This window comes from Toxotes jaculatrix, chromosome 16 (genome assembly GCF_017976425.1).
Source record: "Toxotes jaculatrix isolate fToxJac2 chromosome 16, fToxJac2.pri, whole genome shotgun sequence".
NCBI lineage: Eukaryota > Metazoa > Chordata > Actinopteri > Toxotidae > Toxotes > Toxotes jaculatrix.
In genome coordinates, this window is record NC_054409.1 from 19,653,583 (window position 1) to 19,679,284 (window position 25,702).

The following is a 25,702-nucleotide window of genomic DNA, read 5'->3' on the forward strand; positions in this document are numbered from 1 at the left end:
AGTCTGTTTTTGTCAGATATATAAACAGCTTCTCCAGGAAAAAAAAACCTCAGATAAAAATAAAGATGGGATTTCTGTAAAGCACAATATCTCCCTTGTGTGTGTGTGTGTGTATGTATCCACACGCATGTGTGTGTGCGTTTGTGCATCAGTGCATGTCCTCCTTCATAGATAACTGATGGTCCTCTTCTCCATGAGTCTTCTACTATGGTGTGCTGAGGATGTGCAAAGAAATTAATGGATCACTGTCTAGTAATTAAATAAAAATGGACTTAAGTCTGAGCAGTTTTCAGCCATTGTTTTCAACTTTAATTACTTTGCTGCTAAATGAGCAGTGAGTCTGTTTCCGCCTTGTGAACTTATGAATTACTCCTCTAATGCGTTTTTTTTCCCCAAGATTTTATTTGAACACAATTTCAAATCAAAAATCAATGACCGCAAACACGTGGGAATATGGAGAAGCTTAAGAAATACTGGGATTAATCAAATTTAAAATGCTAATCCAACAACACAACAATTAATGAAGAGATGAATACAATTAATGAAACTGTTAAAACTAGTAAATGCCCATGATAAATTATGTTATACACGGGAGGTCATCATACTCCAAACAAAGTCTAGAAAATCAAGCTTCATTATGTTAAAAGTCCTTAAGAATGTTAAACGACATGGAATTTTCTGCAGCTCATTTCGTTTAGTGAATGGATAACAGTTGTAAACTACAACTCATTATAAATAGCTTCTCATGTCTCATTTAGTTCAAGTCATATTCAGCAAAGGATAAATGGGTCTGTCCCTCAGGGCAGGAGGAGATAAACAGCACAGAAGGAGGAATAAAGGAGAGAGGAGTCCAGAGGAGAAAGAAGAAATGTTTTTTTAAGAGAAATGATTCTACTTCACCGGAACGTGTAGCTCTCATCATCGTACTCCAGCTCGTCATCGTTGTCCTCTCCTAGTTGTCCGTACCGGAACTTCCTGTACACGGTACCATCCTGGCCCATGTAAACAATGTCCTCATCTTCATCGTCATCGTCGTCATCATCCTTACTCCCCGAGCGACGTTCACCAATGTCAACTAACTGAGCCTCCTGGAAGCGGCCGCCGGAGGAGCCGGCGCGGCCGCTGTAGGATGCAGAAGAAGCAGAACTGTAGCCTCCATATCTGCTGCCGCCTCCGTATCCCCCGCCAGAGCCCAGCTTCTCATAGCCACGAGGTGGGATGTCCGGGGGTGCGCTTTTGGAGCGGGAGTGTCTGATGAGCAAGACCACAGCCACCAGTCCCAGCACCAGCAGGATGCAGGCGATGATGAAGACAGTCAGGTTACCTCTGGCCTCATCTTCCTCATCATTTGTAAACGCCAAGTTGGTACTGAGGACACACTCTCCTAGAAATGGCCCAGAGGCATGAAATTTAGACACTAATGTATTAGTTACTCTACCGTCCTGTCTAAATAGAAAGATATTAAAGTATTTATCAGCACTAAAATGATTAGATGATTAACTGACTAGCTGGCACTCCACTGATTAAGTGAGTCCTAGTTATTTTTTACTGATAAAAGTGAATGTAAGTGTTGACCTCACAAAGCCTATTAGTACCAGTAAAAAGATCTGACACTTCAAACTGTGCCATGTGCCTCTCCATTCTCCTCCGGTTTCATTCAACAAGCAAAACAAACCTACAGCCTACCTCGTGTCTCAGTGCAGTTACAACAGTCTTGCTGCTGCGCTGTGGCGTCTTCCGCTTCCTCGTGGCGGCAACAAAGCAGACAGCGCCCTCCAGCTTCTAAGATGGCCTGAGCAGGACACATGGTGCAGTTGGCTGGACCGGGCCCCTGACACTCCAGACAGGAGCTGTCGCAGTCTTCACAAGCGTGGCCTAAACTCTGATGAGGGACAGGAGAAAAGACTGACCGTGAATCTCTGACAGTGAAAAGCCTACACACCCAGACACAGAGCTGCTGCGTTTTTACATCGTGACTCCTGATTCTTTGTTTTCAAAGATACACAAAACTTACAGGAGTGAACATAAGTGATGCACTGCCTCTCAGCTCAATCAATTAATATGTCAGACAGTTTCAGCAGGTTGCCTCACAGCATGAGCCAGAAGATTTATTTCGAAATCATTACACAGTAATAATTTTCACTCTGCTGTTTGAGATTTCTCCTGGTGGAGTAATAAGTCAGTCTGAATTACATTATATGATACCTGGGGCCAAAACATTAGTAGCAATTATTTTTGGTGAGGCAAGGACAGGGTGAAAATTTTTTATAAAAAGTTAATATTTGTGAAATTAAAACCTGGAAAGGCGTTGTTACCTTCATTACAGGATACTGGTCTATGTCGCACATGGACTCACACATTCCATCTGAGAGCAGGTATCCAGCGTAGCATGAGTCACAGGAACGGGAATCTTTTCCTGCAGATACATGAGAACCTAAAGGGTAAGTCTGGAGATCTTCTGCATTATTCTTACTGTCAACAAATCTCACGAAAATGTCAAAACCAACAATGAACTGTTGCTTTATTGTCCAAAAAAAAACGGATACGAACGTGGACTGAAATAGTCCCTAACAAATACACAATTCACTCCTGCTTGAGTCATTTGCCAACATCTATAATTCCCAGCTTTTAGGGGAAGTGTTAAACAACTTTAAAAAAAAAACATAAGAACAACTTCTAAAAACTAAAAAGAACATATATTTATGACTCGATTTCGAAGATTTAAGTAGGAATCAATGGCCTTGTTCTTCGATTTTAGAGCAGATAAACAGTTGTATTGTTTACATTCTTCTCTTAATATTATTTTAATGAACATCCCTTTATATGATGTACAGTACACATAAACCATCACTATGACTGGTACACAGCACACAAGCTCTCCACCACTTTTACCTCTGCAGTCTGTGGAAAAAACAGCTGCATCAATATCTCATCACCTTATCTGCATGACATTAAATTGCTGCTGAGTGGACGCTTGTACCTGAGCATGTTCTGCAGCTGGCGTGGCAGGGCTCGCAGGTCCTGTGCACAGCGTCGTGGTAGTATCCCTCAGGGCACAAAAGGAGGCAACGGCCTTCTTTCCGCATGTAGATGAGACCCAGGGCACAGCTCAGGCAGCTGTCCTCCCCGCCCCCGATGCACTCGCCGCAACTCGGGTCACATTTCTCACACATCCTGGAGCCCGTGTTTCCATAGTGACTAACAGATAGATGGTGAGAAAGTTATGATAGATTAGATTCAATTAAATGAGATGAGATTAGAGCTTTGTTTGTCCTCAAAGGAAATTCCTCTCCATAGTCACTAAGTCACATACACAACCATAACTACTCAGACATGACATAGACCACGACACCATGACAGAGGGGATGAAGCCATAACAAAACACTTCAAACCATTACAGAAAGTGAGACACAGGTTCTGCATTATAAAGTTAAAGTGCTATTTTCTCTTTTGCTATATGCTGCATTGGTCTCACGCAGCTCTGAAAGTATGAGGGAAGCGCATCACAGGAATAAATAGCCTTTGTGTCCCTTCTTTTTTTCTTGAGCATTTAACTGCACATCAATTTAACAGCACGTTAATTTAACAATCTCAATTACTGCACCCCAAATAAAATCAAGTCTAATTAGCATTTTACAGACCACATGAAGGTCTATTTAAATCTCAGGCTAAATTAAGCTTGTGTCTCCAAACTGCACCCCTGTCCAGTGAGCTAAAGTAAAGCAATGGTTTAGTGTCCACAGTGACAATAAGTGACTGGGCTGAGCTTTTATTAAAGACAACACTGTGTGGCCACTCTTAATATGATGGATGAGCGGCACAGCTGGATGGTGAGCAGGTTAAACTACCTGTGCTGGCAGGTCTCCACACACTCTTTGCCCTCTCGAAATAGGTGGGCTTTGCAGGTGAGACACTCGTGGCTGTGTCTTCCAACGCAGGTTTCACAGGAAGGGTAGCAAGGCTCACATTCCTGCCCCGACTCGTCCTCATAGTAGCCTGCTGGGCATTCATCCACACAGGTGCCGTCTGCACCAACAAACACAAACGATCATGCAGCTACACAAACAAGCCACAGATGCCTTAAAAGCTTTGGACAGGACATGCAGATTTCAGAGAATTCACCAGGCTCACAAAGACCAAACTCGACTCACTGAGCAGGAGATGTTTCTGGTTGCAGCTCAGACAGTGGGTTTTTCCGGGACCTGAACACCCGTGGCAGTATTTGTGACACGGATGGCACTCCCCGTTCTGGTCTGCATACTGCCGAGGCAAGCACTTGTTGGCTAACGGCACACAATGACCGTGGCCCTCCAGCCTCTGACCCTCTCTGCAACTGGTGCAGGTACTGGCGTGGGGCCCGAAGCAGGTGAGACAAGCTACGTCACAGTCTGGAAACACAAGTAAAAGAGTAACTGATTCAACCTGTCACAGCTGCAGTGAAGCATGAAGGAGAATCAATATGATTCCCCTTGATATCTATCTGATATCCAATAAGGTAATAGTTAATCTGCCATATTAGGTCAAAGGTTTGAATAATTCATTACTTTTTCAGCAGTAATACATATCACCTGGCAGTTTTCATCTATTGGTCTGTGAAAACTCTTCCTGCGGCACTTCATGTGAAAATAAACATTAAAAATCACCCACTGTCCATTTTGCAGTACTTCCTTTAAAATGTCTTGCTGCTGGCAGCTACTGTAAGTAGCAACAAAAGTGGGCATCGCCTACAACATTTTCCTGGGAGAAACACACCATCCTCTCTGTTTTTGAATAACAAAAACCACAGCGGTGTGTCTTTCTCTAGGGAACTGTCTTTGGCATTGCTGTTCTGTTTTCAAGGTTTGACAGCTGCCTGTTAACTGTCTGAAAAGCGTTGCTATTTTAGTCTGAGCTAAAGTCAGGAAACACACTCAGGCATAGTAGAGAATATACTGCAACTGAGAAAATGCATGAAGGACGCTCTACAGGACAGAAAGTGTTGCATGAGCCAGAGGAGAGAATTGTGTCAGGATAAATGGGGCATCTCTGAGATTTAATCCCTTAAAACACAGGAGTTCTGAATGTATAATGAAAAATAAGTCAAATAAAATGAACAAAATAAATGTGTTTCAACTTAGTTTTGATCAAAGTGAGTGCATTCTTTTGTTTGGGTGACCCTCCCTGCATCTTTTCTGTTGTACCTTTACATTCTCCAGTTATAGTGTCCCTGTAGGTATGGGAGGAGCAGGCAACCAGACACGCCCCGTTGTGCAGGGTGGCCTCAGGGTCCACACAGGCATCACAGTCATTGTTGCTCGGTCCGTCACACAAAGCGCAGTCCGGGTGGCAACGCGAACACTCCTCTCGCTCTTTGTCCTCAAAGAACCTCTCGGGACAGTCTAGTACACACAGGCCCTCATGGAGAAAGTGATACTCCTCACAGCCTGCACAAAGAGCAGCTTTTAGCGCTGAATGGAAGAACAATTCAGTACAACTCAGTGGAACTATACTTCCAGCCTTAGAGAGGAATGCAAGAGAAAGAAAAAAGCTCTCTGTCTCTGTTAGGGATGGATTTCACTTGGCAAAAAATGAGAAGAAAAAAAAACAGACTTAAGAGAGGTGAGTCTCTTATCCTGATCACTACAAACAACCTCTTTCAAACTGTATTTCGTACACTGTAATTACACTTCATCCTGTGAGGAACAAGGACATGTGAACCAAATTTTATAGCAATTCATTAAAATAATTTTAGCAATTTTTCATAAAAAAAACAAAATGTCAACCTCATGGTGGCGCTAAACGGAAAGTCCATGGATGTGTTTGGGATTTCCAAAGTTACTAAGATACACAGTATGGCAACCATGGATATCTGAGCAAAATTTATGCAAACGTGCTAGTTCGGATCAAAGTGGTGGACCAACCAGCTGAACAACATTGTCAACAATGAAACCATGTTTACAGTTGCTGGTAATAATAATTCTATCCAAAGAGGAATACAGAGAGGTAAAAGCACATTGTGGTTTAGACTGAACGAGCTCTAACAGCTGACTCCTGGTTTGCATTCTGTTTCAGTACCTGTGCACTTTCCGAGTGGGCTGCACTCCTGACAGGCTGAGGGGCAGTGCTGGCACTCCCTGTCCCGGACAGTGTGCGCTGGAGGACACTCTTCCACACACTGGTGCTTGTGTAGGATGAGAGGTTCTTCACAGCTGAGACAGTGAGTGGCGTTTCTCCCACAGGACGCGCAGCCTGCTGCACAGCTACGACACACCTGGCCTGCAGGATAACCCCTGTTGAAAGCCAAACAGACATCAGCGGAAACACATGCACAGACACAAGACAGTACACTGAACCTAAGCACATAACATCTGCATCCTTCTCTATATTCTGTTGAAACCACATCAACTACACAACATAATGAATATAAATTAAAAGTGTCACTGAATAGATGCATTTCTTTCAGATTCCTACTTTAGACCAATAGTTTTCACTGTTATACGTGCCAAGCTGGATTGAATGTTTTTTGTTTCCTTCATTTTTTTGCTATGTGGAAAAAAAAAATTAAATAAGCTGTCATGAATGTGTTTGCTGCTGCTGGGGTAAACAACAGGACTGACATTTTGCTCCGCTCTGCTCTCTGCTCCACTCTGCAGAGGACAACTAATAATTTATCCAGACAATCGTGTCGTACTTAAGCACTGCTAAAAAGCTGCTTGATAAAAGAAATAAAAAAAAATAAAGCCCTCATGGCCAAAAGGTTAAAATGGTCATCTCAGTGCTAATGAATCTTCAAGGATCTCTTCAGCAAGGATGAGATGCTCTTTCAGTGTCAAGGATTTCACAATTTAATGGCATAAACATCGAGCAGGAAACATGAAAATCATGGCCAGTAAACACATCTTCTGACGTTTTATTTTTGGCTCCTCAGAGGACGTGTCTCAAACATCTGGCCTGATGTTCAAAAGATGTGATTTCAACATGGGTTTGCCAGCAGGGTTAGTATTTACAAACTGAGAATAATCAATTTTGAGTTTCCCCAGTATATAAAAAGCGTGTAAATACACTTAAATATAAGCCAAAAAACAAGCTGCGATAGGACTGACTCCTGACCTGACACACTGCTGGACACATTGTCCATCCTGCAGGAATAACTGAGCTTTGCGAGTGCTCTGACAGCGGGTGCAGTGCTGAGTGTCCACACACTGCAAACAGCCGGGAGGGCAAGCCTCACACACACCGCTCAGCCGACTGGCAAAGAAACCCCCCGGACACCTTGACACACATGTTTGCTGTGTGGTCAAAAACTGCCCTGGAGGAGGAAGAAAAAGTAAACATCATCACTGCGAAAGACCTGGATATCTCATGGTATAGCCATGAAAATAAGAAACTACTGCTGCAGGTCTGACAGCCTACAAACATCTTTTCTACATGAGTGACTTACAGACCTTTTGCACATTTCGTACACTGGTTTTTCTCCTCTCCAGTGCAGGACTCACAGGATGGGTGGCAGTCCTTGCACTCTCCATCATCTGGAGGGAAAACAACACAGCGAATGTTAAAAATGTCCTGACCAACAGATGGAACCTGAAAATTTCAGTTACTTTAAGTATTAAATAAAATTGGTTAAGGGAAGAACATTGAAAATTCAAACTTCTTTCATCCTCCTTAGTGACTTATAAGGCCAGAAAAAATAAGAGGTACTGAAAACTATATTGGAGAAATTTCTGCTAGTTGTCTAATTTATATAATCCATGGTTTGTCACACACTTGCAGACAGTCTGATGAACAGCTTTTCAGCTTAACCTAAAGACTAGAACAGGAGGAAACAGCTAGCATGGCTATGTCGAGAGTTAAAAAAAAAAAAAATCTGTCAACCAGCACCTCTAAACCTCAGCAGTGTGCAATGTTATATCTTGTTTGTTCAATCTGGACACAAATTGAAATGTTAAAATGACAAGTTGTGGTTTTATGAAAGGATTATGTACTATAAAACAAAGCGTGTTAATTAGTGAACTTTAGAGTTGTTGGTTAATTTGTGTTTTTTTCTTTTGAACTCACCTAAGCTAGCCATTTCCATTTGCTTCCAGTCTTTGTGCTAAGCTAAGCTAATTGACTGCAAGCTTTATCTTCATATTCAGAGTACTGACATGAGGTATCGATCTTATCATCTAACTCGGGACAAAAAAGCTTTTCCCAAAATGTTGTACAACGTGAACTTTCAAAAAAGAAAAAAAATATACTAGTATTTTCTAAACTGGCAATTTTGTGCGAAGGTTTGAGGCTTTAATCCAAGGTTTTGTGGTTGCTGAGATTCAAAGTTTAAGAATAACTTTACTTCTGCTTGTTCATTTTCAACCTTTGAGTTAACCTATGTACTTTTCTCAGAGTTATTTTAGTTCCTATAATTAAGATGTCTTGCCTCCCACTAATTACCATATGTTGTTTTAAGGTCTATCCAACTTATTCTTGGGGGGAACTAAATGTTCAGCATATACAATCAATTATTTCAAAGTCCGTATCAGCAGTTCTGTCTGTTTTGAGTACTTAAGTTGGTACAGGGTTCAGGGACGGTGGCACACAGACCAATTACCCTCCAAGATTTCTTTTCTGCCCCTGTGAAAGTGCCCAAATCCCTGATTCATTATGGGCAGACAGCTGGATTAGTGGAATACTAAAGTATTAGTCTCACCGGTGCGAAAGGTCTTAATGGGACAGACCTCATGGTCAGACACACACACTCCATTTTCTAGCGTCATCCCCTCCTCGCACGACAGGCAGTCATTGTCCTCCGGGCCGCTACATGTCACACAGTCTGAGTGACACTCCTCACAGTCGTTGGTGTCTTCGTCGCCATAGAAACCATCGGGACACTCCGATACACACCTACCCTCTGGGTATAAAAAGGAGACGTTTCTCTTTTTTTTCCCTTGAGATCAACATTGTACATGACCCACTTAGCTGGGCACGTTCACACTTTTGGGTATTTGTACTTCACTTAAAGGACACCCCCACTGATTTTACACATCAGAGGCTATTAACACATCTTGAGGAATACTAATGTCTATGTGAAAAAAAAAGTTGTATAGAGCCTTTTGTGGCTCCAGATGGAGCTGCGTGAAGTCTGATTAATCAGGTGGATCTGAGGACTACAAGTCTTTAGTCTTGAAAAAATCTGAGGCTGTGCAGTTAGAAAGAAGTGAGCTTATCAGACCTCTGTAGTCTACTCCTCATTTCTATATCATAGCAGTGCAGTACTAAATGAATGGAATACTCTATACTTCTCTGAAGACTTTTTCCACCACTGTAAATAATACTTCATGACTTGATGTCCTGAACCAGTGGGGGAGTTTTACCTGATAAGAAGAGGTCGGTCTCACACCAGTAGCACTCATGTTCATCACAGCTCACACAGTTTTCATCACACGGGATGCAGGTCATCTCCTCTTCCACGCTGTACGTCTTAGCTGGGCAGTTTTTGTAGCAGCCATCCTGAAAGCTGATAACAAAAACAGCAGTTGATACCTGTGGTTTCCCTTTCTCTGACACACACACACACACACACACACACACACACACACACACACACACACACACAAATCCACTCTACTTCCACAGCAAAAAGGGCCTTTTCATTCAAGTACAGCAGTGAACTGAAAAGCAGAGCAAGTGCAGAGAGGCGAGATCACACATGGCGACAGCGAGGCACACAGCCTTACTTGTAAAAGCCCTCAGTGCAGGACAGACAATGCCTGGGGTTATCTGTTAAAAGCAGACAAAAACTCAGCTCTCGTTTTAAAAAGGAACTACCAGGAAAAACCCTTGAATATGACTGCCAACACACTGGGAGGAAAGTTCTGTCTACTGCAGGGCAGTGTTCATTTTTGGGAAAAATGTATTATGGCTGCTGAGCCCTGACTCACACAAGACACACTTGCTGCAGCCCTCCTCACAGGCCATGCAGTCGTCGTAATCTGGATCCTCCACCTCCCCTGGGAAAAGAGGAAATCATTAAGTGTGTGGAGAAAAGATACAGTGAGAGAAACAATCAGAAAAAGGAGAAGAAGAAAGCGCGGAGGGAGGACAGGTGCTAGATGATGCTTCTCAAGGTCGCCTTTGACGGAGTGTCTCCGTGTGACACAAAAGATATAAGGAAACCAGCTCATAAATAACACGGTGACACGGCTCACCTTCTCCACACTCCAGCTTCGCACATGCCCCATCAGAGACGTAGTAGGAGGAGTTGCACTTCAGGCAGTGGGTGGGGCTTGTGCAGAGCCGGCAGTGGTCCGAGCACGGCTCACAGCTCCTCTCCTTGGTGTGGTAGAAGGTCTCAGGACAGGCATCCAGACACTGGCCTTTGTACAAGTAACGCTCCATTCCAAACTTATCTGGAGGGAAAAACAGCAAATCGCAGCATGAAGCGATTAGATGTTGATCTCTGGTTGAACCTTGGTTTGTACAACTTCCTGGTCATGATCATGTTCGGTTCAAGTTTCTATTCCCTGTTTCCTACAGCAACATCTGATGCATGCGGTCAACAATATGTGAAGTTATAGTCAGGAAATCATAATAATCAATAAAAACAGTTCTACTAAAGTTCACCATTGCTTTGTCTCTCTCAGCTTCTCTCTCTTACACACTGCACGCACAGAACCTGATTTACTTGTTTAGTCCTCACCAGTATCACAACTATTACAGTTGGCAGGCCCTGCATCCACACAGGTGGCACACGTGTGGTCACACAGGTGACACTGGCCACCTGACTGGTACTTGCCCTTGGAGCACTCCTCCACGCAGCGGCCCTCATCCAGAGCCCTGCACCGACAACAACATCAGAACCATTTTATTTTTTCAGCTGGAAACACCACAAAATCAACATATGTGAACAGTAAATTACTGTCTTTTGAAATTTTCTTTTGAAAGACCATTTCTTTCAAAAGACGATTATTTTTTTCAATTTTTCAATCAATCATTGTGTCTTGAAAATGTTCGCTGCAACTTGTCAGAGCCCGAGGTGACATCTTCAAATATCTTGTTTTGTTTGACCAAAAGTTCAAAAGCCAAAAATATTCAGTTTATAATGACTCATGACAAAAGAAGAGCAAGAAATCTTCTCATTTGAGAAGCTGGAATCAGAGAATGTTTGGCATAGACAGTTCAATATTTATACAGAAATGATCAGTACCTGATTCCCATCTGTGAAATATTTTTTTTACACATCATGGTGTAACTTTTTTTTTTTTTAACTCAGGGAAACAGGATGTGTTCATTTCCCCTCTGACCCTAAACTTAAAAGTCAAGTCCAACTCACCGTGAAGAAACACAGCTGATGCAGTCTTCGCTCTGCGGCCCTGTGCACTTCAGACACGTTGCATCGCACGCGTGGCACTTCCCGTTACTGTCCTGGTACTCTCCTGAAAAGAGAAACAGCAAGAGAACGGTGCTGACTCAGAAGTGAATAACCATCTGAGGCGTAGAGGTGGGCTTAATGTCAGATGCCGAAGAAGCCACATATACACCACATAGCTCCGCACCGTTCATTTTTACAAATAAACACGGCAGACTTATGGCTGACTCACATTGCATATATGTATAAATACATATATGTACACAAACACACACACACACACACGTGTTTGCATAAAAAATGCCAATTAAAAAGCCTTTATGTCAAGGGTGCATTTTATTTATCTATGACGAAGAGGGTTGACTGACCGTCTGCACACACAGTGCTAACAACACACACTCCCTCCTGCAGGCTGTGACCACTGGAACAGCTGCTGCAGTCCCCTCGGCTCGGCCCCACACAGGTGAGACAGCTGGCGTCACACCTGAAGAGTAGAGCATGGAGACACATGTACACATAAACACGTAAACACACATACTGACCACGAAAAAAACACTACGCCCATACAGACACATAACACAAGTGTGAAAACAAGCACAAACACACAGACACATACACACAGAGAAGCCAACCGCCAGAATAAGGCCTGCCATCAGCAGATAAACAAACCACCCACACCTGAACACACACCAGTGAACTCACCTCCTACATATCCTGTGCCCATCAGCTATCTCTGGGTTTGGCTCTGTGGCGTAGAAGCCAGCACTGCAGGAGGACACACACCTCCACTCCTCCATCAAGTAGCCTTCTGCACAGTGGTTGCATGCTTCCACACCTGCACCTGATGCCGCATGAGCCAGAGGCAAACATGTTTTTAAACCGACAAAGGACACAAAGGAGGAGTGAAAACAACAACAGTCCCATGTCACGTATTTTAGTGACATTTAGAGAAAAGTTTTCATACAGTTCATGACCCTCGAGCTCTGTTCTCACCTGCACAGGTAGCGCAGGCCTTGTGACAGGGCTTGCATGTGCCTTCCTGCTCGTCGTGGTAGAACCCAGCCGCGCAGCTCCGCTGGCACCGATTCCCCTGCAGACTGGAGAGGGCGGAGAGAGCATGTGGCACCGTGACACTCACAGCCAATCATGTGACACCGTGACGATGACTCACTGCCTTTGGACTGCAGGCTCAGTTTTCCAACCCACAGCACACCACCACAAGCACTTGGTGAACTGAGTCAGTGAACACTGTATTCCGGAAGCTTCTAACTCAACAATATGGTGAATTTGTCAGAGATGTTTTGTCCTTTCCTGTGATGATGTTGCAAATGGAAATCAAGAGGCATTTTTTCTTTTTTGAGCTGTGTGTAAAAAGGGAAGGATGACGCACTGTTTTCTTTTTAATGCGGAGTTTAAAATACTGTAACCTTTTCTAATTGTTACGATGCCTCGGAGGGCACGTGCACCAGAAGGAATCAGTATGGTCGGTGGCTGCAGGAGAAGGAGCAGTGTTTGCCGATCAGTTAATTCAAGAATCATCAGAGAGTTTGCTTCACCTTGTGTCTGGTCTGCATTCTGTGCAGATGCTGTAGGAGGTGCACTTCAAGCAGTTTTCACTGCATTTTCTGCACATGTTTGCATCTGTGGGGAAATCAAACAATACACATGGAGCACACATCACTGTGATTAATCAATCTCACTCACACACCCCTCAACTGCAGTTACATCAACTGACTATTCATTAGCAGGCTCATATGCAGCTGTCTCCAAACAGCTCCTCTATAAACCATGAATCCATGAGGGTTCACTCGGGGATATTCCTTCTGTCTTGTTAAGTATAATTACAAAAAAATATGTCAAAACACTCATAGCAAATTCACAAAGGTTTGAAAGCCAGAAATCCAACCATGGTCGAGGTAGTGGTTATCCGCACAGATGGCTGTGCAGGTGTTGGTCCCCTCAGTCAGGTGATACCCAGGTTGACAGGAAGTGCACTGGTCACTGCGGCTCCCGGTGCAGCTCTCACAGGAGGAGTAGCACCTCTTACAACGCCGGCGGTCACCCCAGAATCCCCTGGGACATTCCGATACACACATCCTATTGGACAGACACGGACCAAAGCGCACAGAGGACAAGCGCTATAACTCTCTAAATGAGTGGGAGTGGAGAAAATGACATTCCAGGTCCATTTTCACAGTCATAAATGTGAAATCATTCTCATATAACAGTTAACAATTTGCCCTAATGTGCCCAATCAGCATCTCATTATTTTCATTTGCAGTAAGCTTTGCAGAAACAGTATCAACACATACAGTACACTGCTTTCTGGATCTACTAACAGTGATCATGCTAACCTTGTGTTGTTCTTGAACTTGAGAAAAAAGTGTGAGCACGTGACACACTGCTGCGGGCCAGGCCCCTCACAACCATCGTCACTGCATTCTGGGTCACAGGGTCCTGGGAGGGCAAATACTCGCAAAGTCACTGCCCCATCATGGCAACAACAGAGAAGTTATTTAAACTGCTGATACAGCTCCACATTTAGATAAAAACTGCATGAAGAATTTAGAAGATGTTGTAAATGTGCGTAAGACAGAAGAGAAGGGTGGGGATATTGGTTAAGCTGGGATGGGAAAAGTGGGAGGATGTAGATACTGATGCTGGTTAAAACAATGTTTCTACACTAATAACACACATACAATGCTTTTGTGTCTTTACTGAACACACTCTTTAAACATTCACAGTGCTGGAGGAAAAACTATGTTCTTAGGATGTCTGGAGTGAACGGCTCTCTTAAGGTCATTCCAAAGCATCTCTGTTGGGTTAAGGTCTGGGCTCTGACTGAGCCACTCCAAAAGGTGGATTTTCTTTGTTTGTTGTCATTCTGTAGTGGACTGACCTCAGCATTAAGGGTCATTTACCTGCTGCATCATCCAACGTCTACCGAGCTTCAGTGACCCTGAAATTATCCCGTAAGATATCTTGATAAACTTGGGAATTCATTTTCCCCTCGATGACAGAGAGCTGTCCAAACCCAGAGGCAGCGAAGCAGCTCCTAATCATTGCACTTCCCTACTGGGATGATGTTTTTGTGTTAGTATGTTTCGCCCTTTTCAAACCACAGTGTTACATGTTCATCCCAAACAAAGTTTTATCAGTCTACAAAATGGTTGCCAGGAACATTGTGGAGAGTCAAGTTGCTCTTTGGCAAACTTCAGGCACGCAGTGATGTTTCTTTGTTGGAGAGCAACAGCATCCTCCGTCCTGTCCTGCACAAATATGCACCGTGATTTGTGAACAGACTCATGAACAAAAATTTTAACAGGATTCCTTCAAGCTTTTAGCTGTTACTTTGGGTTTCTTTTGCACCTCAGTGAGATTTCTGTGTTGTGCCTTACATCAATAGTCACAATACCAAATCATCTAATTTCAAATTTGTCCAACTGTGGACTGATGAATCTAAATCTAAACTCTTTGAGATTATTTTGTATTTCTTTATCTTACGTCTTTTGAGATCTCTGTTCTTGTTACATGGTTCACATTAGCAGATGTGCCTTGTGGTCATGTGAATAGAAAACAAAAAATGTTTGAGAGGTATTTTTTTTGTTTTCTTTTTTTTTAATGAATCAAATCAAAGCAGCTCTGACCTACACCTCCAGTCTGGTTTCATTGATTGGACTCCAGCTTTGCTAACTCCTGACTCCAGTTAACGTTTGCTGATGTCATCAGCCTTGAGATTCACATATTTTTAACAACCTACACTGTGAATGTTTGAACGATATGTTCAATATGAACGAGACAAGTACAATGATGTGTGTGTTATTAGGTAAAAGAGAGAGTGTAATTCCAGAGGGTTCAATTATTTTTTCTTGGCACTGTATATGGATAAGTAAATATAACCTCACCCTTTATACAGTGAGTTGCTATCCAAGTCATTGTTCATTGGTTTCATTTTCTGATAAATAATGTAGAAGGTTTTATGACATATTTATATTATAAGTGAGTGATGTTTATTACAATTTTTACATAAATGCCTGGGTACATTTGTGTTTGTCTGGGTTGCAACTAACTATTATTTTTATTATTGACTATAATAATTAATTTTTCCCAATTAATCACTTACCCTATGACATGTAAATAAAAAAAAGAAAACCCACTGTAACTTGCCAGAGCCCGAGGTGACATCTTTTTCAAATTATAATGATACTTGACAAAGAAAAGCAGACAATGCTCTAATTTGAGAAGATGGAACCAGAAAATGTTTGGCATTTTTCAAACTAGTTCACTTAAAAAAATAATAATAATTTAATAATACTGAAATGATTAATCAGTTATTATAATGGTTGCCAGTTATTTCTCTTTCACTCAGCTAAATTCACTAAGTGACTAAATCGATTTCATTTAAAATTATAGAGAACTCCAGCTTTAATAATATGCAATTAATTTTCATTCATATAGAACTGCTTAGTGTCTCACTGACTTTAACTGAGCTTACTGATTGTAACCATAAAGAAAAAAAATAAATAAATAAATAATGAAACCTGGAGTGACATACACTGTAAATCTGCGATGAGCAGAGCATGATACTGAGTACATGACTCACCACTGTATTCTTCAGTGAGGTCACTATCCATCAGCTTCTCAGCTGATCGTGCTCGCTCACGATGCACGGGGTACGGCTGCTCTGCGGTGCCATAAATCACCAGGGACCACTCCTTTAGCGTCCCTGGGAAACAACCGAGAGGCAGAGAGAGAGAGCAAGATAAGAGGTCTGTCCCACGAGGCCCGGACTCCATTTTAGCTGCTGCTCCAGTTGAAGTTTAATGTCTGTTTCATAATACTGAGATGTTACAAAGGAGGAAGAGCAGACCTTGTTCGGTGTTGTGTCTCTTCTGAGAGGGAGTATCCTGGATTTTCAAAGTCCATTCCCCTGCCGCCTGCTCCCCCCAGCAGTGAGTCGTCATCAATTCCCAGTTCTGAAATCCCTCTGTGGAGTCGTCAAGAGGCCTAAAACAAAGTATTACATAATCATAATACTACTGCTACTACTGCTAATTGTACTACTACCATCACCACCACCCCTCATACTACTACTACAACTACTACTACTACTACTGCTGCTGCTTTTGCTACTGCTACAAGTAGTAGTAGTAGCAGAATTATTCAAAAAGTAAATGTAGCTACACAACAATGTAAAAATGCTCTATTATGAGTAAAAATCCTGTATTGAAAGTTTTACTTATGTAAAAGTAGAACAACTATTGTCAGCAAAATTTAAGTATAAATACTGGAAGTATAAAGCAGCTTTAAGGAGATCACTTGAGCAAATTTGCAGACTTAACTTTGCACCAATGGGCTTTCATTAGTTATCAACACTTCGTTGAACTCTTGCTATGTTTTAATTTGTGGCGTACTTTTTGGCATTGCAGGGTTTGCTGAAAGTAAGACACTAAATGTAGCAGAAAATTGCCAGAATTTAATTTAGCAAGAAATTTTCCCAGATACCAAGTCCTTTGAAAAAGATTTTTCCAATGGTCTTTGACGAAATGGGTAATATTTTAGTTTGGATGCAGCACTGCTTTTAGTTACCTGTTAGCTAGCAGCTGCGACACGGTGCCTGACGGTGATGTGAGCGTAATAGAAAGGTCACCGCGATGACTGTGAGTGATGGTAACGCGGACAACGACATGCTCCACGTAAACAACATGCTGCTGGGGTCGGGTAGAGCAGCCTGTAGTGTCATACACAGACGTCAGCACAGAGCCTGGATGAATAGCTCTGTCATGAGACGGAGAGAGGACGAGAAGAAAGAGACACAGTGAGCGGCGGAGACAAGAGAGGAGGCAGAGAACAAGGAGCGGTAAAGAAAATGACACCCATTAAAGTGTGCGAGAGAAATCCATGTGAGAACTGAAACAGAAATAAAGAAAAGTGTGATAAAAGGGGAGGAATCAAGGGAAGCCCTGACTCAAAGCGGAGATCTCTTGCAGCGTGGTTGGTGTGATACCTGCTCAGCTGGATGGCAGCCTCCTCCACACACTCATGCTGTGAGGGGACTTGTTTCCAGCGCTCAGCCTCCTTCACCATGCTCTCAGCATCCAGCAGGCCAAAGCCATACAGGTGGCTCACTGACAGGAGCCCGCACATCCCCACAAACACACATACACCACATTAGCTGGGGCATAAAAGGCGCTGTAGCTTATAAAAGACTTCACACACTCCTGGGACTTTGTAGGCGTTTATCACTGTTCTGCTCACAGTATCTCATTAGTTTCATGCTCGCTGTTTTATAGTCTCCCTTAAAAGAGCTGAGAGAACATTTACAGAAATATGCTTATCCGGCCATCTCTGGCCATCTTCTTTATTATGAGTTTCGAGGCGATTGCATTCAAAAGATATTATGCAATTTTTCATGTTCTCTAAACCACCGGCAAATATTGAAATAAATAACAGTTATTAAGGGGGAAACTCAGCAGAGATCTGATGGGAATACCTTTGTATCCAGCTCCATTAACGTGCCAGTCAGGAGCAATAAGATGATGAGCTTTTGATGTTCGGACGATAATGTGCTGCACGTCCCTCCAGGTTAGCAAGGGGCTGAGAAAAGGTCAAACAGAGAAGAACATCACACCCTCAGCAGCCGATTATATTTTAATGGCGCCTGTACGTATGGATTTTGTGAGTGGGAGAGCTGCTTACTTGGCCTCCAAAGTGAGAGCGATGACACCCGCAGCCATGGAGGAGGAGAGGGAGGTCCCTGACTGAGCCTGGCTACAACCCTGCTGTGGACCCAGCGTCACCTGTGAAGGACACCAGATCTTTTCAATAATTAACAGCATTTACCTGCCAGAACTCAGCTTTTCTTCTTTACTCGGAGTGGGCAACACAAGACTTATAAATGGGTTGAGCAACATGATCAGTATATCAGTACAAGACACACATCTGTCTACCAAGATTTTCCCAAGGATACTGGCTATCCTTATTCCTGTTTCTTCTTTCCAATACCATATTATCTGGCAGAATATAATTTTTCTCTTGCGTTTTTACTATTATATTACACACAATGGTCCTTGTATACTAAGAGACTGGTCACATAACACACGTGTTTCAAAAAGTCGAAATTAAATTGACATTGGTGACAGGCTCACTCAAGTCCCCGGTACACATGAGATCAATCAGAGACAGAACCAACAATGGTTTATTAAACTAATTGAAAGAACACAAATCATTAAGTTAATGGGTTTTGTATGAAATGAAAGTGGAGTATGGCCAGATGCTCATTGCACTAACAAAAGAAAACACAAGTGGAAAACCCCTCAGTCAGCATGAGGAAGAAGAAGAGAAGTCCTCTATATCCACTCAATATACCTGTGACCTCTGCAAATAACATGAAGTTGGACACAAATTAATTGAAATATTTTTTTTTTTCTTGCCCGACAAAGATACAATTTAAGACATAAAGATGTGGAGACGACATTCAGTGCAATCTGCTTTTCATTGATACTGTTTTCCAATAGCCTTGCACCTACAGTACACAATTATATATAATTATGGCCTTTGTTCACTGGTGGGTTGCCATGAAAAACACAAACATTACAGCCACTCAGGCCAAAAAAAAAAAAAAAAAAAAAAAAGAGAGAAGCAGGTAATTAGATATTCTATAGGAGGATCTCTGTATTCTTCCAGCATTAGGAAGCTTTCATTTGGCCACGCTACTTATGCTGGCATACTACAGAGTCCTCCTGAGTCTTTGTTTTCAGGATGTTTTACAAAGGTTCCTCCTGTATAATTAGCAAAGCTGCAACTCGACTGAATGTTGAAGTCGATGAGGAAGTTTCTCACAATGCAGCTCCTCTATTGGCTTTTACCATGACGGAACTGTAGGCTCCAAAAATACTCTGTTAAAGTCTGTGAAAGCGAATGTGAAAATGCCCTGAAGAGGCAGAACAATTTTCCACAGGAGGTTATAGGGTTTAATTAGCTAATCTCATTTCTTCATGTTTTTGTGAATTTATAAGTTATTGTTCCAGCAGGAAGAGAGTTCACAGTGTGTTTCTGGGGCGTATTTGCTTGATTGACAGGTGTCTCAGAATATCACACTCAACTTCAGAAGTTGTCGCTTGCTCGCCCCCAACACTGCTCCCCCCAGGCTCCACCTCATTTCCCAAATGTGTGTCTTCTGGCTTTAAGCAGCTGACAAGACGGCGGTGATAATTAAATACAGCTACAGACTTTAATACTTCGCTCAGCCTAAGTTACAAATGTCATCATCAGAAAGGATGTAAAAGTGATTTTCAAATTTGGTATTAATTTTATTATCCAAAGAGAGAAAGTCTTAAAGGCAACAAAATTAATATAACACACTACACATTCTCTGCATAGTCTCCATTTAGCTCTGCAGGAAAAGCAAAGGGAGTTTTACCAGTTTAAGCCAATGTTTCAGCTGTTCTCGGATAGTCAGACCTGATGTACAATACTTTTATTTTTCACTTGTCATGTATCTATCAGGAGTTATGGTAAGAAGTCAACAGATTTACATATTTCATAGCAGAATAACATAATGTTTCATTTTATGAGTGTGTAATTATCAAATAATTTTCAAGACAGGAATCTGACAGGGACAATGTAACTTGGGTTATGGGGAAACATTACAGGAAAAGTAGAAATGCCCTTAAAAGCAGAAGCTTCATTTTAACACAAAATCTATCTTCATAAATGTGGAATTGCAGGTTTATCTTTAGACAAGTTTCACATTTTTGCACATTCAGCTCACCTGCTGTGCACAGACTAAAAAGACTCTCCAGGTTATTCTGGTAATTCTGTTTCCATTACCCATTCAGACCCATTTCAGCACATAAAGACTTTTATATACCTTTTGGTATTTTATGACCATATAGAGGACGCTTCTTATGTTTCTCACAGCCTCTACTCACCATCCCCTCTGCCTCCCCTCCAGTGTAAGCTGTCGCCAGTGTGGAGGGGCACTGCTCCAGGTAATCTGGCTGCCTTCCACGCCGTGTGCTGCTACTGATAGAGATAGTGTAGATGCTGTTGCTGTAGCCGTCACAGGAGCAGTGGTCACCTCTTTGCCCTCCGTTCCCTGACGCCCAGACAAAAACAGAGCCTCTCCCATGCCGGCCCTGAGATTAATTGGGGAAGCAGACAGAGGTGATTAATTTATTAATGATATTTACACATCGATAAGGAGAAAGTGTTAAGCCCTTGAAGTAAATATACAGCCACAGGTAGGACAAACACACACACACACACAGCCAGAAAGCTTTTTATCCCCCCCCCCTTCTCTTTCACGCACAAATTTTCTCTCTCTCTCTTTCTCTCACTGTTTTAATGCCGTTCTGTAAAGCAAGATGAGCCAGAGGCCCAGGTCCCTCCAAAGAAGCTCCGTCATCTTCTGGCCCCCAGCTGGCTAAGTAAATATCAATATACTGTGGTCTGAAGCTCAGGGATTGGGCCTCTGTGATGTCTGTCACATCTCCATCCAGCATACGGATGCCTGCAGTTAAAGGGCACAGAAGGGAAAAGATAAAGTTTGAATCCAGTATACACCAAACTCTGACCTCCAAAAGTCCTTCTAGTTTCATGCCGTCACATGGACTCACCGCCTATCCGCGCATGGAAAGAGACTCCAACCGTGCACTGAGAGTTATTTGCAGCGGCAACAACCATCCCTGCACACTGAGTCCCATGGCTTCAGAGAAAGGAGGAGAACATCAGAACATGAGGTTAGATGCATATGCATGAGGAGAAGACGGGCTATTTCCGTTACATCAAACCAGTGAGAAGACAGAATTCAGACTGGGGAATTTGCCTATCCATATATGCATGTAATTACCGAAAAAAAATGGAAGGGAAAAGCATGCATTAATTAACGTTAGAATTAAGACTGGAAAAGAAAACTGCAAAACAGGTGCAAAGACAAATCTAGAAATAAGAACTGCTCACTAGTTATCAGCATTGTCTGAATAATTCGGAGAAGGATCTTGGTCTTGTCCATTCACATCACAGCTGGCGAGAGGATCCTGAATCAGATGGATAGTAAGTAGCAGCACATAACAAGATGCCAGCGGCTATCTGTCTCCGTTTCATCAGACAAATCACAAAGAGCATTATTCACCAGTCCACTCGACAGTTAAGTGGATCAGACGTTTAATGTCCATTCCAATACTCTTAGCCGGCCTTTCCAAACCTTTGGCCCAAAAGCTCTGCCTGCAATATCTGTCTCAGCTCTGCCCTCTTACACTAAGAGCTCTGCCAAATTGCTTATGATTAATGTCCCCTTCCCGAGAAGAGCGTCCCATCCCAGGGCACTTACATAATTTGGCTTCAGATCCGGATGCTCTCTCTCAATGCCATCATCTAGGACAGACACTACCACACCCTTCCCTGTGTACCCTCTCCTCCAGGCCGCCGCAATGTTCATACAAGACTGGCAGCCTTTGGATTCATCACTGCAGTGCTGTGGAGCAAATAGTGGGACATCCAATTTAGCCTTTGGGGTTAAAGAATAAATCAGGGACTATTTTAGGCTCTGTCTGTCTGGGTCTATGTGTCTGTGTTTCAGATTTTAGCTTCGTTAAAAAAAAAAGATCTGACTCACAATGTACCACAGGCTCTTCCACAGCGGGTCGTTGAAGTGTAGCGTCTGGGTGTGGCTGTACTGAGGGTGGGCAGGAGGGAGGCGATTGGTTTTCATGTCTGAAATGGAGAAGATGCGACTTGCTCTCGAGTTCCTCTTTGCTCTTCTCTGGACCACCTGCTGTTGGAGCCATTCCACCTTAAAAGGAACACACAGAGTATTTGCACTTATGTAGACATGTACTTTTAGCCATGTTAGCAGCGCGGCCCTAGGGACTTCCATGTCCGTCTGTCGGTAGGTAGGTTGGACGATCAGTCCAAAAACGCTTCAAACAAACAAACAAACAAAGACACAAGAGTGAAAGCCTAGAAGGAGTGATGGACTCAATTTGGATAAACTGTATAACAATGTTATACAGATGCTTTAATGTATTAAATTTAAATTTATTAAATTTTGGTAATCACACACATCGGAAATAATCATTTAGATTTAGAACACAAGGTCAGTTTATCCAAATAATGTGTGTTTAGATACCGACAGGTCAATGGGCGCCGTTGTCTTGGGGAGAGCGAGCTAATCTTGGCGAGTTCTTTGATAATTTACTACTGGCTCTGTTGTTCGTAGCGTTTCGAAATACGTCACATTTCAGAGTTGAAATACAGCTAATGTTTGTTGCTGCCAATTTGTCTGAGAGTAAAGCTGGATACATTACAAATACATGTTTTATTGGACAGTTTAACAACAGTGCTGCCTCTGTGCACTCAGACCACATTTCAATAAAAGTACATTTTTCAATATATATTACAGATTAGATGTGTATCTTTTACTGCGCTCACTGTCAATTAGATTTTTTTTTTCCACTCTGAAAAAGTCCATCTGTAATGTTGACGCTCACCCAAATCGAGCCCATCCTTTACCCCCTAAAGTCCCAGATCACTTCTGCTGTAGCATTTTGCAGCAGCATTCTTTGTATTTGAAACGCGTTTCCCCACAAAGTTTGTGTTTTCTCTCTTGAATGTGATTTTGCCCTTAGGGAAATTATTATTTAAATGTGGTGTGTAATACTGGGCATTTTGTTCTTCTTTGACTCTTGGCGTCTTTAGGTTTTGTAGGTGTGTGCGTGTGTTGGTCCATGATGTGAGGGAATGAGTGTGTGTGTGTGTCTGTGTGTAGGAGGGGCCACTGCACGAACATGTGTGCGCTCATGTGTTTGTATCTGGAGGTAGGGAGGGGACGTGCAGCTGATTAATAATCCAGCAGAGTCTTCCAGTTCTCTTCATATCCTATTACTATACCTTGGTCTCCTTGGCGACGCTAACAGTCACCTCTTTGTTGGACACGGTGGACCGCTCCGCCGTCTCGTTGTGGCGAAAACTGTAATAACTCTTCAGGTCTCCGATCTGGTGAAACAGACATCAGGTGCACTGAATTAGTTTGTTTTCAGGTGGAGGTGTGCTGCTCATCCCGCTCCGTCACTGCACTAAATAGCTGTTAAATTATTAAACTGCCTTTGGTGTCTTTCATTAAGGCGGCAACCTTACACCTGTGATAGTTTTTCAGGCAAAGGAAACCTGAGCCACAAGACTTCAGCCACACTGCTGCTCATGTGTTTGTGTGAGTGTGCCTTATACATGTACATACTGTATGTGCGTGTGTGTATTTGTATCCATAATGCCACGACTTTAGCAGATTTTTTTAAATATATACAGTAAGAAGAGGACCTCTGAGTCATTCATGTTTAATAAAAAAAGTGTTGCCCATTTCCTGTGACTGACAAGAATAAATTACAGTTCTAATTTATTCCCTGATGTCTCTGTTGTGAAATTTGCTCTTTGATTTCAGATCTCATCTCTATAAAGCAAAGTATTCCCCCCCCCCCCCCACTTTCAAAGGGTCTCTGAGGTTCATATCACCCACAGTGAAACATAAGACCCAAGACCTGCAACTTTCATTACAGCACCTGTACCGAGGGAGTACATGTTGAATTTTATGGGCCTGGGCTCTATAACTCGCTCTGTTTTATTTATTTGCTTTATTATTTATTGATTTTGTTTTTATTCGGTCATTCTGCAGGTGTAATGACGAATCTGGTCTGTTCGATTCCTGCTTTTATTTCTCTCGTGAACATGACTACTGACAAATGCTTTGCGGCCTTAATTGAAATGGCAATAAAGCATTGGATGTTAGTTCTTCGGGGGTTTAACCGTTTGGATAATTAATATTATATGGTGGAGGTCAGGGTGCTGAAATGAAGGCAAGAGATGAGAGAACAAAATGAGATTTCTGGCAGCTCGACAGGCTTGTAATGTAGATGAGCAGCTGCCGACTTCTGGTCTAAAAAGTTCTCCAGCAGTGTTGGAAAAAACGTTAAGTCTGTAAGATGAATTAATACTTTAACTTAATTTTGCACCATCTCAGTAGCAGTTTAATACTACCTCCACCAGACAGGATTATTAGCTTATTCTTTTTTTTTTTAATCTTTTGAGATATAATTATCTACTGGAGCTATAACAAACACTGATGACTGTTAAATATTATCAAAAAACATTTAGAAGCTTCACAAACATTGCTCTAGTTTCTGCCAAGCCGATGGCTGACAGTGAACTGCAAACACAATGGTATTTACTGCACTTAATCACAACATTTCAAATAAAATACAATTTATGTTTTTACTGTAGTTGGTTATTTGCAGTAATGCTGTTTTATATGACATTGCAGTTGTGAAAGTCTGGTAATTGGCTACATGGGAAAAATGTTTTTAAGGTTTGAGGCAATATAAATCCTGTGGCTTGTCTTCATTTGTTTCTTGTACTGCAGTAGCTCAAGTCTCTACATGCAGCCTAATTTGAAGTTTTCTTAATCTAAAGGCCTACACACTGAGCTGACACATTAAGGGCTCTGACAACAATGGAGATCAATAATTCCAATTGCTCGGTGTGTCGATGTTTTGTGTTTGGTGTTCGATCACACGTACCTGACCCATGTTTGTGAATCCATATTTCTCTGCTATTCCGTTCACAGACTCGAGGTCTCCTCGTATCCTTATCGCCCAGTCGTTGGTGTAAATCGTTGCATGACAAAACTGGAGGAGAGTTCCCATCCACAGCGCCAAAAAACGCGCCATTACTGCACAGGTGAAGAGGCTTCCTCGGATTAGACCGTGCCCAGGTGTTTCATGCGTGTTCCCCGTTGTCTGCTCTGCTGCTTCAGGTGTTTCTCATAGTTTTCACTGAAAGCTGAAATCCACTGTGAAACAAGTTTCATCAGATGTTCCGCAGAAACGGAAGGATCTTTGTCGGAGACTTGGCTCTCCTTCACCGGGAACAAGCGGCTATCAAGTTACTGCTTCAACATGGGAGCCAGGGATCAGCTATGGCGTGTCCTTTCGTAAGGATCCGGCCTTCGAGTTACAGCCCAAAACAAAATGGCCTTATTTATGGCGCAGCCTCATCTGTATGTTGCACTTTGGTCAAATAGACCGACATTAATTTCCCCTGCTGATTAAATAAATATGAGCAACACAAAAAGCTGTCAACAGCTTTTAGGCCTCCACAATAAACTAACAGCACCAGGGAGGAACATTAATGAATGACCGACTACCGGTATGGAGGGGATGGGACACACACACCACGTGGTTTCCGATGTTTTGAATAATACACAAATAAAATCAAATAAATAGGCTACATTAATGACAACAATATGGGACCATCACATTAAAGTTGGTCTTGTTTATCATCTTGAGTGATCGATGCACATAATACAAAAAAAAAAAAAAAAAA

General features: G+C 42.4%; 1 protein-coding gene across 1 annotated transcript; it reads right to left on the minus strand.

The window, feature by feature from the left end:
* Positions 1-450: 450 nt before the first annotated feature.
* On the minus strand, positions 451-25,216 carry pcsk5a (proprotein convertase subtilisin/kexin type 5a). The gene is made up of 37 exons (XM_041059355.1): positions 24,898-25,216; positions 23,219-23,323; positions 21,945-22,121; positions 21,660-21,803; positions 21,290-21,366; positions 20,947-21,035; positions 20,668-20,840; positions 20,260-20,466; positions 18,026-18,126; positions 17,820-17,923; positions 17,334-17,454; positions 16,916-17,104; positions 16,197-16,333; positions 15,930-16,052; positions 13,681-13,783; positions 13,233-13,423; positions 12,883-12,967; positions 12,320-12,423; positions 12,029-12,167; positions 11,695-11,810; positions 11,291-11,393; positions 10,658-10,794; positions 10,167-10,367; positions 9,900-9,968; positions 9,696-9,738; positions 9,333-9,475; positions 8,669-8,869; positions 7,425-7,508; positions 7,090-7,288; positions 6,055-6,269; positions 5,181-5,423; positions 4,152-4,388; positions 3,849-4,026; positions 2,981-3,198; positions 2,316-2,416; positions 1,687-1,882; positions 451-1,384 (listed from the first exon to the last, which is right to left on the minus strand). Exons 1-37 carry the CDS (start codon positions 25,045-25,047, stop codon positions 897-899), a joined length of 5,691 nt encoding a protein of 1,896 aa, XP_040915289.1. The 5' UTR covers positions 25,048-25,216; the 3' UTR covers positions 451-896.
* Positions 25,217-25,702: the final 486 nt, after the last annotated feature.

Excerpts from the sequence above, each read along its gene's own strand:
- pcsk5a (XM_041059355.1), bottom strand. The coding sequence starts at position 25,047 with ATGGCGCGTTTTTTGGCGCTGTGGATGGGAACTCTCCTCCAGTTTTGT. Across the intron at positions 16,053-16,196 it reads GAGACACAACACCGAACAAG|GGACGCTAAAGGAGTGGTCC; the intron begins GTCTGCTCTTCC and ends GTTGTTTCCCAG. Across the intron at positions 12,424-12,882 it reads GAATGCAGACCAGACACAAG|TCTGCAGGGGAATCGGTGCC; the intron begins GTGAAGCAAACT and ends CGCCCTCTCCAG.